The sequence below is a fragment of the Hemicordylus capensis genome, chromosome 2 (assembly GCF_027244095.1).
Source record: "Hemicordylus capensis ecotype Gifberg chromosome 2, rHemCap1.1.pri, whole genome shotgun sequence".
Classification (NCBI taxonomy): Eukaryota; Metazoa; Chordata; class Lepidosauria; order Squamata; family Cordylidae; genus Hemicordylus; species Hemicordylus capensis.
In genome coordinates this window covers 165586043-165602420 of record NC_069658.1, presented here as the reverse complement: position 1 = coordinate 165602420, position 16378 = coordinate 165586043, and the positions used below count along the sequence as shown (strand labels likewise).

The 16378-nt window shown below is 46.9% G+C and overlaps 1 protein-coding gene across 1 annotated transcript; it reads left to right on the top strand.

Annotated features, from left to right (window-relative positions):
* The first annotated feature begins 583 nt into the window (after positions 1-583).
* On the top strand, positions 584-15055 carry LOC128343705 (rap1 GTPase-activating protein 1-like). The gene is made up of 7 exons (XM_053293141.1): positions 584-603; positions 1741-1870; positions 2118-2273; positions 10435-10590; positions 14647-14750; positions 14892-14899; positions 15003-15055. Exons 1-7 carry the CDS (start codon positions 584-586, stop codon positions 15053-15055), a joined length of 627 nt encoding a protein of 208 aa, XP_053149116.1.
* Positions 15056-16378: the final 1323 nt, after the last annotated feature.

The following is a 16378-nucleotide window of genomic DNA, read 5'->3' as shown; positions in this document are numbered from 1 at the left end:
CTCAAATGCCCTAGTGGGCCAGAACCATACACAACTTGGCATGCAAGGGCCGAGGTCAATTTTTAGCACATTATTACCTTAAAATTAAAAATATCGTTAGTTACTTGTGGACCTATTCCCCCTGTCAACAGACCCATAGTTTTAACCAAGAAATAGTGGCCAGAAAATAGGTCCTGTCCCTGCTCAGTCAGTGGGGCCCCTGGAGTGCACACCGGCCCAAAATAAATGCCAAGTCCTCTCCTCTCCCTAAATTGTCATTGCTTTCAGGCTGCAATGCTAGGCATGCTTACATGGGAGGGAGTAAGCCTCACTGGGTACACCATGGAACATATTTCTGAGAAACCATGCATAGGATGGCGCTATAAGGCAGTTTTCAGCTCCTATGTTGCTGCAGGATACCTGGGGGCCAGTAAAATAGTCCCTACAGGCCGAATCCGGCCCCCGGGCCTTATGTTGTGCAAACCAGGTCTAGGTGGCTGCACACACACCTGCCCTCTTGTGCCTTAGCCAGATTGATTTCCAAATGAAAAGGGAGAAGATGTAGACATGCTGCTGACCCAAATGGAACCTCCCCTCCTGGACAATGGCAGAGAAATCTCTGCTGTGAGAAAAACCCATTTTTGGGTTTTTTTGGTCAGTATCCCTGCCTTGCCAGAGCACTACAGACTGGATGTGCAATTCTGTCTTCCCAAGACGTGTCTGGATGGGAGTCTAGACATGCCATCCTTGCTTCTCCTTATGCTGTTTAGAACCATATTTCTTTAGGGGCTCCATTTTGTATTGCTATCGCCTTCTTGGCTAAATGCTCTGGAATCTAACATATAGATGAAAACCGTAGTCCACTGCCCTCTGCAGCACAGTGGACTATCAAGTTTTCATCTATATCTTAAATGGCAACTTGGATCACATTTTATTTCCCAACTCTGGATTTAGAGAGCCATCCCTTTTATTTGCCATTATGAGGGCATGTTATTCTGAATTATGCTCTCCCACAACTTACTTGGGTGCTCAAATGCATTCCCAGTTATACCTCAGAATGAAAGAACTGTTGGGAATTCTCTCTGGTAAGAGATACTCTCCTAATATAGCAGAGTGCACAGAGGCACAACACAGCGGAGTCTGCCCAGGCATGCGTGTATGCTAAGAGTAAAATAACCTGGAGCCAGTTCATAGTTTCAGATCAATATATGGAGCATTTATTAGTGAATTCCATTCTAGATAGTAAAGTGGAGAGATAGTATCTCTACTCTATCTAGATAGCTGGATGCAGATGGATTCTACATCTCTGCATACATAGTGCAGGGAGAGAGGAGCTTGCATTGCATGTTGCAAGGAAAAAGAAAGGAAAGAGAAGGAAGAGGAAGTGGCCAGCCAGGCAGGCAGGAAGTCAATCCCTGAGAGTAGCAATCTCCATACCAAAGGGATAATGTCAGAGCAGTAGAGAAAGGATGACCAATGTCTTGACCTCTCTAGCCCTCTGACCCACTAGTCTGTCCTCCTATGTCATTGAGACATGAGACAGCGCAAGGTCCTTCACTTCCAACAAGAACTTTAGTCTTGCAGAAGCATTATGAAGAATTGGTAGACGTGCATTTTACAAAATGTGCCCTCACTTGACTTGTATTTCTATCTCTGAATAAAGTGCTTCTTTTCACTCTTCCCTTCTTTTTCTCCTCTTCCCCCGCTCTGCCTCGCCCCACCCCCCACCTTTCCTGAAATATGTGGGACTGATCTGCTCAGATTCCGAGGTGGCTTGGATGTTACGAGAGGCCAGACAGGAACAGAGTCTGTCTACACCAATTTCCGGGGCAAGGAGATCATGTTCCATGTCTCTACAAAGCTACCCTTCACAGAGGGAGATGCCCAGCAGGTACCTGATGCTTCGTGGCGCTTAGGGAGCTGCAAACTGTGGACGGGGTGGAAGAGAGAGTGATGTATGAGCATCTAGACTGGTAGTGACATATAGATATTTTAGTGTTGATGGAGCATGCTGGGATTGGGCTTTAGAATGGATTCAGGTTTTCAACTGAGATGGGAGGCCGGTGGGGTTAAGTAGGCCATGTTGGGCTATTTGCTGTTTGGAAGAATAACTCCCTCTCTTGTGTGCTTCCTTCCAGCTTCAGCAGAAGCGCCACATTGGGAACGATATTGTGGCCATTGTCTTCCAGGATGAAAATACTCCCTTTGTCCCTGACATGATTGCCTCCAATTTCCTGCATGCCTATGTGGTAGTGCAGCTTCATCACCATGCCCTTGGGGAGACTCTCTACAAGGTAAAATGCACACCTGGGAGCCATAAACAGTTCAAAAGTAGCACCTGCTGCATCTCTGAACTTTTTCCGTTGCCTTAGCTCCTTGCTCCTGGCCACTAGGCCTGTGTAAATATTTGGCTCCAAGTAGCCAAAGTCAGATAATCCTCCGGGCCAAAGTCAAAGAACCCTTCCGAAGTGACTATCCCCATTGCCCACCTGCTCACAATGTTGTGCTGTTCCCCGCAGTGGTGGAGACCCTTAAAGATGCCGCTGGATGCTCTGGCAAACTCCAGTGGCATCTGGGAAGGCACGCAGGGAGCACTGGAAAGTGAGGAGTCCATGGGAAAGCGCGGGAAGGATTCCACTTCCCAGACATTGCTGCAGCTCACCAGGGCACCTACTGGCCACGGTGGGGCTCTTCTGCTGTATTAGCAGCAGGGAGCGGCAGTCACGTGCCTGCATAACAGGGTCTTAATCTAAGTTGCACTTTGTCCCTCAAGAGGCAGGGATCAGATTGCTTTGTCATTGCTTAAAAGATGTGGAAGTAAAGCCTTTCGTGCTCACTGGTTCTGTGTATTTTGTTAAGGATGGCCAGTGTATCATGTGTGTGCCATTCTCCACCAATGCACAGGGTGCTGCTTGTTGTCCTCTGGTATCCTTAAATAAGTACCGAATTGACTTCTGTGATCACACTGGTAACGCTGACTCTGATTGGTGATAATGTGACCCATTCTTGTTTGGGGACAAGAACCTGGATAATGGCAGGCCGGTTAGTTTCTTAGTGCTGCATAAGCACCCAGCACAAATCCTGGAAGGAACAAGAGTGGGAGGCTGAGGTTGCCGAGGTGTTTTGCCACTCTGGTCTGCGATCTCTTCGAAAAAGCTAAGGAGGCTGTTCCCACGAGCAGCCTGGATAGAGCTGCTTGTGTGGAGCACCGGCGGTCAGAGCCGATCTTGGCGCTGCCCTGCCGGGTAGCCGAATTTCTGTCCTGGGGCTATTCTCGGGGTAGACTGGTACCCTGGTCATGTGTCTGCTGGGGCTGCCTGGGGTGGAAATGCCCCCAATGCGCCTGGCTCCTTGCGCAATGCATTGAGGGGTTTCTGGAGGCCAGGCTGTGTTCCCCAGGCCTCCAGATGGCTATACTGCCACGAGCAGCACGGCATGTGTGGGCCTGTGAGTTGTGCAGTCCGGGAAACAGTAAAGATCATCTGGGGAAAAGGTCAGATCGATCCTGCCTCCCCCCGACCGCACCCTCCCTGCCCTGCTCACAGGTTGTGAGAATGACCTGAAGGAGTTCCCTGGTGAAGAGAAATGCAGCTGCTCTGATCTCTTTAGAGTTATCAAGGCATTTTTAGAGCACTGCCTAGTAAACCACAAATAAGCCATTTTATATTATTATTATTTCTCTGTGTAAACCGCTTTGGAAACTTTTGTTGAAAAGTGGTATATAAGTATCACACATGCCATGATGTAAGCAAATTAGTCCGGTTTCATTGGTTGCTGACTCCCACTACAGTCCAGGAGCAGGCAGCACAGGTTTTTGGGGTGCATGGTATGGGAAGCAGGACCCCAGCCCTTGCCTATCATGTCACAGAAATGCCATGATAACCCCAGGCAAAGTGCCTCATTGTGAGCGGGAGGATTTGCATGGAACTTGTTGCAAGCGTGAATGGGATCAAGGCCGGAGGATTTCATACCCTGTTTTGTACAATGCTGGGGGAGTCCACAAGAAGAACCTTTGCAGCAGCCGCAGTTGTCAACTAAAGTGTTGTGTCCTGGAGCTGGGCACATCCACAGCCTTTGGGCACATCCAAGTTTGTAACTTGTCACATCACCTTGCAGCCACCTAATGACGCAGCAGGGAAGTAACGTGCCTAGGGAGCACGAGGTTGCTGTTTCGAATCCCCACTGGTATGTTTCCAAGACTATTATGGGAAACACCTGTATTGGGCAGCAGAGATATAGGGAGGTGCTGAAAGGCATCATCTCACACTGCGCGGGAGATGGCAATGGCCAACCCCTCCTGTATTCTCCCCAAGACAACCACAGGGCTCTGTGGTCTCCTGGAGTCGACACGGACTCGACGGCACCACCTGACTTTCCTTGACATCCCCTGGGCAGTTTCCATCTTGCTTTCCCAGGCTTCGATGGAGCTGCCCCTGCCCAGGACTGGAGAAATGCTTGTGGGGCTTCCTTCCACTGGCCGAAGATCTGAGGACAAAGGTCTGTGGGGACCGAGTTCCTTCTCTCCAGATGCTTCTGGGCAGACTCTGCGAGTAATCTTTACTTCAGCAAGAAAGAGAGGTTTCTAGTCCCTCCCGGTAGTTGTAGATATTCCTCTATATTCCAAGCTTCTCTTTCATCCGAAAAGAGAAGCTTGGTAAGAGGAAGTCAAAAGCATCCTTGAAGAAGAGAGATGATTTTTTCATACTTACAAGCCCCTCATGGCAGTTGCAACTTCTCCTGCAGAAAGCTCCTGTTCCAGCCATAAGCAATGGCAGCTAAATCAAGCCTCCATGGGCAGAGACAGTATTCTTCAGAAGACCAACTGCTGAATACCAAATACCACAGAACTATCACCTTAAAGGGGTGCGGGGTGGGGTGGGGACACCTAATATTCATTCTCTCTGCCCTTAAGTTTTTTGTGTTTTTTTAAAGACTGATCCTCCAGCTGTTACCGGCAGTGACTAACCAATTGCACACAGACAGGCAGGTGGGGAAACAGCCCTCCCTTTTGGTTTGTCCCCAGCATTTGGTATTCAGCAGCATACTGCCTCTGCCCATGGAGGCTTGATCCAGCTGTCAGTACTGTTGGTGGAACAGGCAAGAGGAGCTTTTAGTGGGTAGAGAGAAGTGGATGGAGGTGTGGGAGTGGCTTGTAGCACCCCCACATTTTGGAGGCCCCAGCTGCCCCTGGCACAGGGAGGGACACAATGGTTTTGCAAGACCAACACCAAAAAATTAGGAACTAGATCAGTGGTTCCCAACCTGGGTCCCTCCAGATGTTGTTGAACTAAACTCCCAGCATGGGAGTAGCTGGGAATGATGGGAGTTGTAGTTCAGCAACATCTGGAAGAACCCAGGCTGGGAACCACGGATCTAGATTAAAGGGAGGGAGGGGGAGCATCAGTGGGAGGAGGGGTGCTGTTCTTACGAGCGTGTTCTAGTCTGCTCCTCCTTCTCTCGCTACCTCTCCTGCTGGCCCTGCTGCTCCACCTGGACTTGAGAGCGCTGTGAGCCAGACTGCAATGCAAGGGTGATGGAGCTGAGGGAGCTAACTGAGCCAGGAAAAGAATCAAGTAGGGAGTAACCTAATGGTCCAGTGGGGAAGTAACTTGCCTAGGGAGCAAGAGGTTGTTGGGTTGAATCCCTGCTGGTATATTTCCCAGATAATGGGAAACTCCTATACTGGGCAGCAGCGATATAGGAAGATGCTGAAAGGGATCATCTCATACTGCTGGGAGAAGGCAATGGTAAACCCCTCCTGTATTCTACCAAAGAAAACCGCAGGGCTCTGTGGTTGCCAAGAGTCGACACTGACTCAATGGCACAACTTTACTTTAAGAGGAGATAGCAGCCAAGTCTTCTAAATAGCAGCATGGGGGAAGAAGAAATCGGCTCCATTGTTTTGGCAGGAAGCAGCCTACCTGCTAGTCATGATGAGGTCAGATGCCACTACTGTCTGAGTGCCTTGCCTCGGGGATGGGATCACATATCTGTTATTCTTGATGATTTCTGGAGTGTAAAAGGCAGGAGCTTGAAAGAAATGAGAATATTGGACAGGAAATGATGTAATGCCCTGAAGCATGCAACTCCTGCTTTTTCATGATGGTTGGCAATCATTTGGCACTCCCCCAAAAGGTGCAGAGTTTCAGGGGCAGCACTAAAGGGTTTAATTTCCTTTGGATGAAAAAGAACACAGGAGACTTCTCTTGTCTTGGCAGTAATTGCTTCATTTACAAAAATGCAAGCAGAGTATTATGAAAGCAAACGAATGTTCTTATAGCAACAGCAGATCCAGTAACCCTCAGCCAGAACCTCAGAGAGAGCCTGTGTGTCCCAAAATGCTTCAGCCAATTTATCATCCTGTTTCTCCTGGGCGCTTTCCAAACTAGCTGCTCAACAGCAGCAAAATGCCTCTGTTCAGCAAGTTGTATTCGGAATGTAAACAGCAGGGAGAGCAGTCTTGCAGAAATTAACAACCTGAAAAAACAGCAACTTTCTTAAACCGGATATGCGACGTCATAGCACTATATCGCAGTGATTAAATTCAAAACAAGCCACTGGAAATGTGAACGGCAGGCACCCTCCTGTCCGCATAGGGACTGCCGTGTCACGACGCAGGAAGTGTGGAAGCACACTTCAGAGATACGCCGTGACCCCGTTGCAGGGTCTAATCTGGAAAGTGCCCGGGATTCAAACTGTAAACTGGTTCCAAATTGTTTTCTCTGTGCCCTGGCAACAGTTAGAAGGTATCGCCTTTCCAATTCTGATGGCTATTGCATTCCATGGACTGGAGAGAGACTTACAGATGGAACATTAAACATCCTTCTGCTGTTTAGATCCCTGACTCCTTGGTTAGACACAATAATAATTATCCCTCTCTCACTGCACTAGAATGAGGGGTCATCCCATGAAACTGAATGCTGATAAATTTAGGACCAACAAAAGGAGGTACTTTTTTTACACAGCACATAATTAATCTATGGAATCCTCTGCCATGGGACGTGGTGATGGCCACTAGCTTAGATGGCTTTAAAGGGGCTTAGATAAATCCAGGGAGGTGAGGGCTATCGACGGCTACTGGTCTGAGGGCTATAAGCCACCTCTAGCCTCAGAGGCGAAATGCCTCTAAATACCAGTTGCAGGGGAGCAACAGAAGGAGAAAGGGCATGCCTTCATCTCTTGCCTGTGGACTTCTCAGAGGCGTTTGGTGGGCCACTCTGTGAAACAGGATGCTGGACTAGATAGGGGCCTTGGGCTTGATCCAGCAGGGCTGTTCTTATGTTCTTATGAGGATAGACACATACACAGTAATCAAGATGACCAAACTTACAGCAAGACTTGTAGCCCAGTCACCCAATGGCTATGTTTCCCACAATGTTATAATCATCCCGAAAACAGTGATGTAGGAAGGAATGCAGATACTTTGCAATAGAAAAGCCAAAAAAATGTCCTATCCTAAGGAAACCCATCTTATGCAATATGTGTACATTACAAAAGTGAAGTATGTATTCCCGTATTCTGCACAATTTTGTTCTGATTTTGCTAGAAGCACTGAGCCATGCAAGGCATTGGAGCCCCCTTTCCTAGCCCACGAGCATTCTACTGACAACTCTGCCCCCGTTCCCTCTACCTAGCCTGGCTTTGGGTATCTCATGAGTAGGCATTGCCTGCTTGACTGATCTGGCCAGCTCTAAGGCTCTGAAACCTGCTTTTCTGTTCACAGAGATGATCAGGATGCTGAATTCCTGCCAGTACCAGATCTTAGCAGCTTGTCTGTACTTGCACAGAATTGTGGCGCTCTGAGTAGGCCCTCCTACTGCAGGCGTGTCCATAGCACATATCTAGACCAGGGCCAGACAACTTCCTGCCCTCCAGCTGCTGTTGGACTACAATTCCCATCATCCCTAGCCACAGTGGCCAGTAGTCAGGGATGATGAGAGTTGTACTCCAACAGCTGGAAGGCTGCAGCCCTAATCTAGAGAGTACATTTTAAACCCCTCAACAAGCTCCATCAGACCCTGTGGTACTTCTGCAGGAGATGCTGATATTTCTGCTTAGCTCTAGCTAGGGAAAGGGATCAGGCAAGAATCAATGAGGCAATCTGCATTACTGGCTTTTCACTAAGAAAATGAGGATGGGAAGCAGCTCAGGGCAAAGGGTCTGTTTCTATGATGGACTCTTTCCCTGCCTCTGATCTGGAGAGAAAAAAAGCATAATCAATACCCTCATTCAGGGTATCAGTTGTTGGGATGCACCACTGTAGAATGTGGGGAATGCGGGGGCACTGAATCTAGTGGCAGACCATATCAACGCCACTGACTTAAATGGGTTTGATATTCATTTCCCCAGGGAACCCTTAGAAATGTAATTGTTTCCCCCCTGGAGTGAGAATGGAACCTGTCCAGTGCATGAGATTATTGATCCTGTAACGTGTGAAATGTCTATCTGAGGAAAGAGGCACCTCTTCCCAATGGCACCAGATTAGTTCCCAAGCTGGCTACCCTGTTTAGCGAAACTCAGGGCTGACAAAAACCAAGGAGGCTGGCCACAAGCTCTTTGTGACCTCTGCTCTTGTGATACAGGTGCTGCAGTCAACAGCACATCCTGTAACCTGCCGCTGTTTAGTGCTCTCCGTCTTGGGGCTTTTTGCAATATAGACACATCCTGAATTCTTCTCTCCTTTGTAGAAGATCTGTCCCACTCAGGTCTGGTGCTTATTGATGGCCCTTATGGATAATCACTGACTCTGCTTTCTGCTTGTGCTGTACATGATAGTCCATGGCTAAAGTTTCAGTCCTAAGGGCATTTTCACTTGAAAGCAGATTCCATTCAAAGCAAGGAGACTGAACCACAAATGTGCTTAGAACTGGGGTACAAGCAGGAAAGGGCTCTACAGCTGGTAAGATTCTGGACTGCATGACTTCTGTGGCAGGTGAAGATTTGAATGACTTTTCACTTAACAAAACAGAACCACCTCCCTCTATCTAGTATACTAGAGTCACAGGGCAAGGGTTGTGCTGAACTTTACTTTTACTGCCCTATATCCTATAAGTGCGCATGCATGGTTCGGGTTTTGTTTTGTTTGCTGTGGGGTGGGCCGCATTCAGACATGCAATCCTCCACCTGCAGTTTAAAGTGGCATAATTCTGCCACATCAGTTCTGTCACCTTATTTTGCATGGTGTGGGCCTGGTTTCCACAACCAGCAGAATATAGAATCCTGAGATGACAGAGTTGCCTGTTTCTCAACACCCCTGGAGGTACGCAAAACACAGGCAGGGGTATGGGGCGAGGAGAGCGGGGAAGAAGCTCAAGAAGGAGGGTAGAGAGGAGAGGGCCCAGTTGCCTTTGCTGCTCAGTCTTTGCTGCTGTTTTTTGCCTAGAATTAGTCTCGCTTTCTCACAGCCTTATACACACAACCCTTCTTCCATCATATGGCACCCGTTATTGTGAATATAAAATCAACTGGAAAATTGAGGTTCTACTTAAATTTCTCAGAAGGTAGGGGTTCTCTCTACTTAGAAGGCTGAAAGACTTGGGCCTGTATAACTTGAGGCTGCAAGATGCGATTTTTGAATCCTCCTTCACCTTAAACAAACTTTCTGCAAGTAAAAAGCACGCTCTGCTACACTGCGCATTCAACAATGTGATTGCTCCATCTGCAGCCCACTTCCTCATTCTGCTTTATGTGCAGACCAGGTCATGTAGAACGATTCTGAGGGGCCTGGGCATTTTTCACACAGGGCTTTTAAAGCCCTGTAGCTGAACGCACATCTCCTCCGGAATGGAGGGTGTGCGTTCACATATCGGGCAGATTTATCCCGAAGTCCCTACAAGCTATCAGGGAGCACTTCACACACAATTCGGGGTTTTCACTGTGTATTAGAGCGTAGCCCAATTTATATCCCAGGTTAAAAAATCCACTTTTTGTATCAGTTTTTTGGAACAACTTGGAGTTTGCAGTCAAGCTTGCTGTGTGAAGGATGCCCTGGGAAGTCATCACCTTTTTGACTCTAGATGGAAAACCTTGATTCTATTTTTGATGGAATATCTTCATTACAGTAATGAGAGCCTACTCTCTCAACTGGTGCTGGTGGCTCTAGATAGCAGTGGAAGATGTTGGGTTTTTGGAGAATTGGAATTATGTTGGTGAGTATCTCTTATTTGCAGGAGACTGAGAACAAAGACTTTGGCAACACTGCTAAGGATGATCTGGATTAGATCAGTCCAAGTAGCTTCTGTCCAAGGAGGTTCAGAAAGCAGTACCTTCTCTGCCTGAGTCTTGGCGATGTAACCTTAGTTCCCTCGGCGATGTAACCTTAGTCTTGGCGATGTAACCTTAGTTCCCTCGGCCTCCCTCCCCACTACCCTCTGCTGTCTTGTGGTGCTCTTCATGATGTCCTTCTGTGTGTCTGTGAACCTGTCTGTGTCTGTCTCCCTGTTGCCCTCTCTCCAGCGGGTGATCCGGGGCCGTAGCCAGAGCCTGGATACCATGGGAATAGCCATGAGGAAGCAGCAGCAGCATTCGCCATCCACTCTGCCCAGCCGCCCGGCTACTGCTGGTCTTGCTCTCAACCAGAGTGTCGCCGAGGGCCCCAAGGCCATTGCTGCGGTAAGGTATTGGGGAGGTGGGGGTCACAGTGTGGAGAGTACCAGGTCTTCAGTGTCCCCTCCCCTCATTCCCCTGGACCTGCTACTCTGTTGACATTATCAGCTCTTGGTTGCTCCATGTTTGCGTTAAGTGCAGCAGGGTTCATCTCTGTGTTCATTTCCCCATCTTATTTCCCCTCTGTCTGGACCCGAATCATTTATGTGCTGATTCTGACTTTGACACACAACTTGAGGAATGGGGAATGCTTCACTTCTATGGGGTTGAATATTGTAAACTTTAGAGACCCCTCCCTCCTTGAGCATGGCGAGCAAGAACTCTCTCGGCTGCTTGCGGACCTTTTGGGGCATTGATTCTTCACATTCAATCTATGCAAAGTAATTCTTTCCCTAAATGCAGATGTAGGAATTTAGTTTAATATATTTATTGAAGTTAATTTTCCATCTCAGCCTTGCCTGACCAGACCTTGGCTGTTGGGTTGGAATTGTCCACTGCTTCAGGAATGGAATACAAACTCAAGAAATCAAGTTTAAAAGTTTATTTCTATCTTATCAACTTCAAAACAGCAATTGCAAATGTAGATTAGACAACCATAAAAATCGCAAACATAATTCAGACAGACAGTACACCCAGAGTCAATTGACCGTTGCCTGTGGTAGGTTACAGTGGACAGTACTTGTATACTCCACCCACTTTCAGAAAATCCTCCTTTCTGTAGGAAACAGAATCCATTTTAGTCTGTGATAGGCTATTACAAATAGATATTCGTCTACCTTAAGTGGTGCAGTGGGGAAATGCTTGACTAACAAGCCGAAGGTTGCTGGTTCGAATCTCCACTATATCAGGCAGCAGCGATATAGGAAAAATGCTGAAAGGCATCATCTCATACTGCGTGGGAGGTGGCAATGGTAAACCTCTTCTGTATTCTACCAAAGAAAACCACAGGGCTCTGTGGGCGCCAGGAGTCGAAATTGACTTGACGGCACATTTTACCTTTATTCAACATTACAATATATCCTCTCCCAACATGAATCAAGCACCCTCTATATTTTTGTGCTGACAACCAATTGTTTTTGCTGATAGGTCTGTCATTCTTTCTCCCATTTACGCCCTGTAACTACTAGTAGCACATCGATATCAATGGCTTTGCTTAATTCCCCTTTTCCTACAGCCAAGATATCCTATGCTTAAAGCTTATGAAGGGCTACCCATGCTAACTAATGATGCTTGCTGTAGGCTTGGTGGTTCTGAATATATATTGACGATTGATTAAGCCCCCATATATATCTTACATAGTAAAGTGAAATTTTGAAACTCATTTGGAGGCTTGCGCTTGGGCAAAACCCCCCTACCAAACCTAATATCTGAAGAATTTTGAGAGAAGTAAGAGTTTTGATAATGTTTCTAGAATTTTAGGGCTATCTGTTCTTACATGGGCCCCTGCATAAAACATATAGCTCAGAATATTTAGTGCTGCTGAGTAAGAAATGACACCCGGAATCCAGGTAGACAAAACACCTGCATTAAAAATGTAATGTCAGTGCTTCATCAGGTTGTGGGTATAGCTGCCTTTCAGCAGCATTAAATTGTCCTGTTAAGAGTCCAGAATTGGTAAAGAAGTCTCCCATGCAATGAGCAAACTTGAGAAGAATAGGGATGTTTGCTGCCACCCCCAATCTCCCCCCACCCCACTCCCTTCAGTGCTCACGTGTTGAGGCCACCCCCAGACCTGGAGTTGACCTTGGCCACCGTATTTCTTGAAAGTGAAATTTTCTGGGAGAAACTGTCTGAGGAGTTCTGAGGGAAGTAAACATTTCTATAAGAGTAGCAAAATTTCTCAGGGTTTTCCCCACTTACAGCAGGCAATTTGCTGAGGATATTGTATCTGCAATGGGTATTGTTTGCATAGCAGGGCCAGTCTGTTCAATGACTCACTGACTGCGAAGTGTGATGAAGTGGTGTCTGTCTAGAAGCTAGAATAGCTGGAGATGCTACATTGGCAGCTGTTCTTTCACTTGGCATTCATGTAACTGTTGCTTGATCAGATTTGGGCTGAGCTTGTTTGGGATGGTTTCTAATGAGACAAGTGAGCATTTCCTCTCTTGCACAGGCAAGGCTTTGGAAGGACAGGAATCCTAACATCTTTTTCAAAAAGCCACAATTGGGTGGGTGGCGTGATTTGGAACAGAACTGCACAAGGGGTCGCCTAACAGTTTGTCCCACCTTGCCACAGCTCTGCTCCAAATCACTCTCTTGGCAGTTGCTTTTTGAAAGAGAAAAAGTCATCTGGAGTTCCAGTTGCAGAACTCCTGCATCTTTGGCCTTGAATTACTCCTGCAACTTTGGCCTTGAATTACATGTGAAGAAAAAGCTGTTCTGGAGATAGTCCAGTCAGCTTGAGGCTTTAGTAGCAACCAGAATGTGAAAAGCCTGTCTGTGTGGATTTGTTCTCAGACAGGGCTTAATTTGAGCAAGGCATGGTCCCTGAAGACTCCGAGAACTGTAGTCAAAACCGGTGTTCTGTCACTGAACCATGTCCTTCCCTTTAGTAGTAGAGTGCATGCTGTAGAATACCTTTTCCTTAGGTCGGAGGCTGTGGCTTACAGTTAGTCTTAAGCCATGATACCACTGCCCTCAGGGCTCCAGAACATTCAATCACATCTGACCTCTATGTTGCCGATATCACGTGTGCAAGAAGGGCAGTAGCCAAAGGAGAAATGGCAAGTTGATTTTCTTTTCCTTTCTTTTCTTGCAATGAGATTACAGTACATAAACATGGTCAAGGATGATGATAATAATGCATGTTAATATAATGGCGGGGGGAAGGGGTCGGGGAGAAAAAACCCATAAACATAGCTTAAACATAGTAAGATACAACCAATGCAGGAGAAAAGTGGGGGAGGGGGAGGGGGGATCGCCTTCTTCAAGAATATATATCTTATATTTCAAAGCATAAACAGTTAATTAAAGTTCAGCCAGGTCGCTGAAAATTCTCCTTTGCCTTGCCGATGAAAAAAGACCCGTTCAAATGCTGACAGAGAACACATACCAGTAATCCAAAGTAGCAATTCAGGAGTGAATTTGTCCTTCCAGTGTTGTATTATAATCCTTTTGGCAACACCCCAAGTGCAAAGAATCCACAGTTCTTGATATAGTTCTAGATTCTATATGCTGGGGATGTACCCCAACAATATGTGAACATCCTTAAAGGCAATGATAATTGCAATGTCATATTAACTACCGTATTAATTTCAAGCCAAAATGGCACAATAACTGGATAGAACCAAACCATACGCTTAAGTGTACCCTCATACAGATTACACCAACATCTAGCAGTCTGCAGCCATCCTTGATTAACATTGATTTAAGGCAATGGGATGTGCTGCGCCTTTTCTTTTTTCTTATCCTCTGGACCAAACTAGACGATTATAGCAAATGTTCAGGTACTCCACACACACTGGCCCTCACACACCTAGTTCCACCCCCACCTTAGTCTTGCCGAGTAGAACTGTTCCTGCCATTACATCATGACATCCCACGTTCCGCATCCCTGCTTCACTTCATTGGCTTCTGGCTATGGCAGAGAAGGAAACGTGTCTCAGGAAGTTCTCGTGAATTTTAGGCAGGAAGGTGGAGCTTGACACCAGGGTGCCATTTTCAGCCACAACTACACATCTCTCAGAGTGTCCCACTTGGCCCTCTGGGGATCTGTGCATCTACCTTTCTGTGTGTTCTCTTCCCTGGATCTATATCTCCCCTTGTTTGTGCTACTGTCACTCTCCCACCCCCATACTTATGGAGTTCTGTCTACTGAAGTTTGTTCCCTTCTGTCGTTAGTGTGCTCCTCTTTCTCGAGATTCTTCCCTTTCTCCTTTCCTGTTCTGTCAACCCTTGGCCGCTCCCTCATCCTGCTCACCTGGTACCTTGTGAGACTGGACAGGGCTGGATCTGTTGGCACTGAACAGCAGTACAAGGACAGGGCCTGGACTCCAGGCCTCCCCCTAGTCTTCCTCTTCCAGCTCTTGTCTTTGTTTCCTTCCCTTCCTTTCCTCCCTCTAGTCCTTTGCCCTGCCTGGGAGAAGCCCGTCGCGCAACCGGGGCAGCCGCTTCAATGGGAGACGCAGTAGTGCCATTGGCATTGAGAACATCCAAGAGGAGAAGAGGTATGGCTGTGCGAGGGAAAGGGAAGGCTAGAACGGGGGCTCCTGGGCGGGGGGTGATGATGGCAGCTCTCTGGGTTGTGCGAACCTCTTTCTGTGAGAGCTGTTACTAGAATGAGTGGTCATCGGCGCTTGCCATTGCAGAGCCCGAAGTGAGGTGACATTTTTTAAACTGAGGGGCTTCATCCTTTTTAGTCATAACCTTCACTCACTGTTGTGAGCTGTGTGCTGTGTCGGCCCCCTCTTTCCCCCAAGAGCTTCAGGCCAACCGGAAGAGGCACCAGCTCCCGATTGCCACTCGCTGGTGACACATCACCCCTGGGAAACGGGTCTCTCCCCCTTTGTATGCATCTTAATCACTGGGCATTTGGGGGAGGTGATGTGTCCAGTTTTAATTTCTGTAGTCAATTATTTGAAACTTGCATGTGGCACTTTTTGTGCAGGTTTTTGCTATTTACATGTTTAGGAGTTCTCTGACTTGGCTAGCTTTTCTGTATATTAAAATGGGGGGGGGGGAATAGAGCAATAACCGGAGAGAGTTGTTAGTATTGTGTGATCTTGTTTCCAAATTGATGACATGAAAAAAAACAACACCCTAGAAAACCAGTTCTAGATAAAATAGGATAAGATGGCACCAGGTGGAACTGAGAGTCTGGATTTGGGGGAGAGAGAGGGGAACAAATGGCTGGGGCTGAAGAGAAGGCAATGGTTCCAGTGTTCCTTCTAACAGGGATTCCCAGCGGTTGTTGAGTACAACTCCCAGAATCCCCAGCTGTGACAGTTTCTGCTTGGGGATTATGGGAGTTGTAGTCAACAACCTCTGGGAATCCCTGTTAGAGGGAACACTGAATAGTTCGTAAGAGAGGTGAAGGTGGTACCAATAGAAGATCATTCCCCATAATCTTCCATGCTCTTCTCTTTTATCCCACTGTCTTCTCTGGTCAAACAGTGGCAAAATGACAGTGCATGTCATGGGCAATCATAACGATTGTACCACCTTCTTTTTGGATGAAAAACAACCGCCTATTACATGTTTTCATCCTAGGAGATGGAAAATGATGCAAAAGTGGAAGATAAGTCCAAAGAATCAAATTTTCTCAAATGGTGAAGGGATTTTGAGTTTTATGACGGGAAGAAGGACATAGATAATCTGTATTATAATTTGTGGCAAAATTTGACCTTTCCTTTTTGCAGCTGACCAGAATGGGATTGTTACTTTCAAATTATAAAATAACAAAAGTTTCTGGTGAGATTGAAGCACGCTATGCTAAGTAAAGAGGCTTTTCCAAAGTTTGCAGCTGCGATTGTAAGAGTCTTTTGTGTGTGTGCCAGGGAAAAGTGATATTCTGACTTAATAATAGCCCCATTTGCTGCACTGCAAACAGCTTTGGAAGGGTCTCAGGAGTTTTTAGAAAGAACTTGTACAGCAGTTCAACACCACACTGTGCTCCTGAAACTTGCCCCCTTTCTCTGTCATACGTCTGTCATCTCATGGATTAGGGTTTAAGAGTATACTCAGTAATAGTAAGCAGGGGCAGAATGACCCTTATTTTACTCACAGTCCCTTCCCAAAAGTGTGTTGTCATCCCTTTGCCCCACCTATGGGCAAAAATGGAGGTTTTTTCATTTGC